Source organism: Nestor notabilis, unplaced genomic scaffold, assembly GCF_000696875.1.
Source record: "Nestor notabilis isolate BGI_N333 unplaced genomic scaffold, ASM69687v1 scaffold20622, whole genome shotgun sequence".
In the NCBI taxonomy this organism is placed as follows: domain Eukaryota; kingdom Metazoa; phylum Chordata; class Aves; order Psittaciformes; family Psittacidae; genus Nestor; species Nestor notabilis.
In genome coordinates this window covers 338-3,235 of record NW_009917261.1, presented here as the reverse complement: position 1 = coordinate 3,235, position 2,898 = coordinate 338, and the positions used below count along the sequence as shown (strand labels likewise).

General features: G+C 57.0%; 1 protein-coding gene across 1 annotated transcript in view; it reads left to right on the top strand.

Moving 5' to 3' along the window:
• LIX1L (Lix1 homolog (chicken) like) overlaps positions 1-1,622 on the top strand; it is a gene marked incomplete at its 5' end in the record, with an annotated part of 3,816 nt that extends 2,194 nt beyond the window's left edge. Inside the window, 4 exons of the mRNA XM_010009142.1 lie at positions 280-420; positions 642-737; positions 1,203-1,280; positions 1,380-1,622. Of these exons, the coding sequence (XP_010007444.1) occupies positions 280-420; positions 642-737; positions 1,203-1,280; positions 1,380-1,622 (558 nt within the window). The remainder of the gene's footprint in view (positions 1-279; positions 421-641; positions 738-1,202; positions 1,281-1,379) is intronic.
• Positions 1,623-2,898: the final 1,276 nt, after the last annotated feature.

The window sequence follows — 2,898 nt, the reverse complement described above, 5'->3', positions numbered from 1 at the left end:
CGCTCTCCTGGCTTCAGGCATTTCACCCCCGTGTCCTGAAGGACATATCCCAAAGGAACAGTTCTGGCAGCTCCAGGCCTAAGGAATGGTCCTTGTGGTTTAGAGTCCTTGGGTTTGTTGTTCTGCTCAGTGGCGTTTCCTGGCACGGAGCTCGGGATAACTGTGGTTTCCTAATGATTCCAGGCTGTCCGAGCGTGTCACATCCCATAAGTGCCCAGCGCAGCCACCCAATTCCCAGCGGGAGCAAAGGGCTCTCTGACGGGGTCCTTGTCTCCCCAGTTCTGTCCCACCAAGGCTGAGGCCCGGAGGAGCGCTGCCAAGATCGCGCTGATGAATTCCGTGTTCAACGAACACCCTTCCCGACGGATCACGGATGAGTTCATCGAGAAGAGCGTTTCCGAGGCTCTGGCATCCTTCAACGTAAGGCTTTTCCATGGATTTGGGGGAAGGAAACCCCTCAAGTGATGGGAAGAGAAGGTTGCTTTTCCAGCTGGAATTCCTTACGGCAGGTTTGGGGGTTGGTTTTATAGTGAGGATTAAAACTTATCCCGGAGGGAATGCTGAGTGCACCAGCACCCGGCTGGTGCCCAGAGCCACGCTGGGTTGGGAATTGCAGCTTTTGTGTGGAATGTCTCCTGCAGGGCAATCGGGAGGAAGCTGATAATCCCAACACTGGGATCGGGGCCTTCCGCTTCATGCTGGAATCCAACAAGGGGAAATCGATGCTGGAATTCCAGGTACTGCTCGTGATGGAATGCCGTGGATCCATTGGGTGCATCCCAAAGCCCCTCGTGCTGCTGTAATGGGGCTTCTTTGCCTTGGGGCAGCTTTTCCTGCAGCGCTTCCCTGGCTCCTTTCCCTGGGATGGAAACGCTCCGGAGGTGGGAGCCAGCGTGTTTATATGAACGGGCTGTTGCCACAGAGTATTCCTGGGCTTGGGATTGGCTTTGGAATGTTGTCCCTGTGTCTGGGTGGCCTTGAGGGAGTCTTGGACTTCCAGCCTCTGGAGCTGGGACCAGGCTCCGTGATCCCTGGAAGCACAAAGGATGGGACGTGATGTTCCAAAGTCCTTCCTGGCTCCTTGTGCCTGGAGCTGGGAACTGCCTTGGCTGCTCCCGACACCAAGTCCTCATCCCACCACGTGCTCCTGACACTTCCCCCTCATCCCACACTTTATTCCCAACCCCCTCTTGCCATTCCAGGAGCTGATGACCGTGTTCCAACTGCTCCATTGGAACGGCAGCCTTAAAGCCATGCGGGAGAGGCAGTGCTCACGGCAGGTGAGTCCCGCTATCCCCAGCAGCATTCCCAACGCCTCATGCCCCTCCCAACCCCCTGTATCCCATGCGGTGACTTGTTTTCCCTGCCATTCCCACCAGGAAGTCCTGGCTCACTATTCCCACCGCGCTCTGGACGATGACATAAGGAACCAGATGGCCATGGACTGGGTGAACCGGGAGCAGAGCAGCCCGGGGGCTCTTTCCCGAGAGCTGGCATCGACGGAGCGGGAGCTGGATGAAGCCCGCTTGGCCGGGAAGGAGCTGCGCTTCCATAAGGAGAAGAAAGACATCCTGATGCTGGCTGCTGGCCAGCTGGGAAGCGCGCACTCCTCCAGCTGCTAAGCTCCGGCGCTGGCATCCCGCTTCCCAATGGCATCCCGCCCTAAAGCATGTTCCCAACTTCCCGGCCCGTTTGCACATTGGAGAGGAATTGGAAAGGGAAAAGCTCCTTTAGAGCTCTTTTAAGCCTTGTTGTAATCCTTTGCTTCCAGCTCTGCTCCTGCTGTTGGTATTCCAGAGCCGGCAGCATTCCAGGGGTTTACCACTTCCCCTTGGAGCATAGACCTGCTTTCGGGTGCTCTTCTGCTTCTAGAATAGAGGGGGCTCCGGCACCCCCCTTCCCAACGACTTAAACCCCAGAGGGGAAAGCTCCTGAGCATGGCAAAAGGGATTTAAACTGGGATCTTGCTCTGGCCAGGCTTAAGTGTGGGAATCCGGCATTCCAGGCTCAGGATTTTCAGCCCACGTGGCCCTGCTCTGGCTCTTTGAGCCCAGGGTGGGATGTGGGGCATTAACAACCACCCCATATGGTGCTTAAGGGGGGGTTAATTCATCCCCCGCCCTGCTCCTCCTTAATCCCCGCTGGATTCCTGGCGTGTTGAAGCCAAATCCCAGCCCAAGCTGGGAAATCTGCGGGAAATGGAGGGTTTGGCATTCCCGAAGGTTCCCCTGGAGCAGCCTTCCCAAGGCAGGGTTGAGGCCGGGGCCAGGTTCCTTTTTTCGGGCCAGGTTCCAGCGGGAAGCAGGGGATGGGGATGCCGAGCTCAGGGAGCCAAGACCTCGGCTCAGTCACCTGCGGCTGGGGTTAAGTCCCGCTCAGCCAGGGCTGGGGTTAAGCCTTGTTTAACCACAGGTGACTTTAAGTCCTGCTTAACCAGGGCAGGGTTTAAGTCTTGCCTTAACCAGAACTCACTTTAAGCCTTAGCTTAGAGCTGGGTTTAAGCCTTGCTTATGCAGTGGGTAAGTCTCAGTTATAACCAGAGCTGGGCTTAAGCCTCAGTCTCCCAGCGCTGGGTTAAGCCCCAGCGAACCGGAGCCATGTTTATCCCTAAACCAGGGCTCAGCTCCTGCCCCTCGCTCCCAGCCATTCCCAACCCTCTTCCTGCTTTTCCACCGCGGGCAGCGGGAATTCCAGCCCCCGCGTTTCCCGCGTTAGCGCCTCCCCCGTTGTAATCTCCTCCCAGCAAACGTGGTTTAGTGGGATTTATCCCGTTTCTATCCGCAGCCTCTTGCCACGAGGACGCTCAATGGCCCGTGGGATGGAATTGGGGGGATTTGCCATCGTTATTCCTTTTTTTTCCCATTGGGATGGGATCACCGGTGCTTCTGGAGCCTTCCA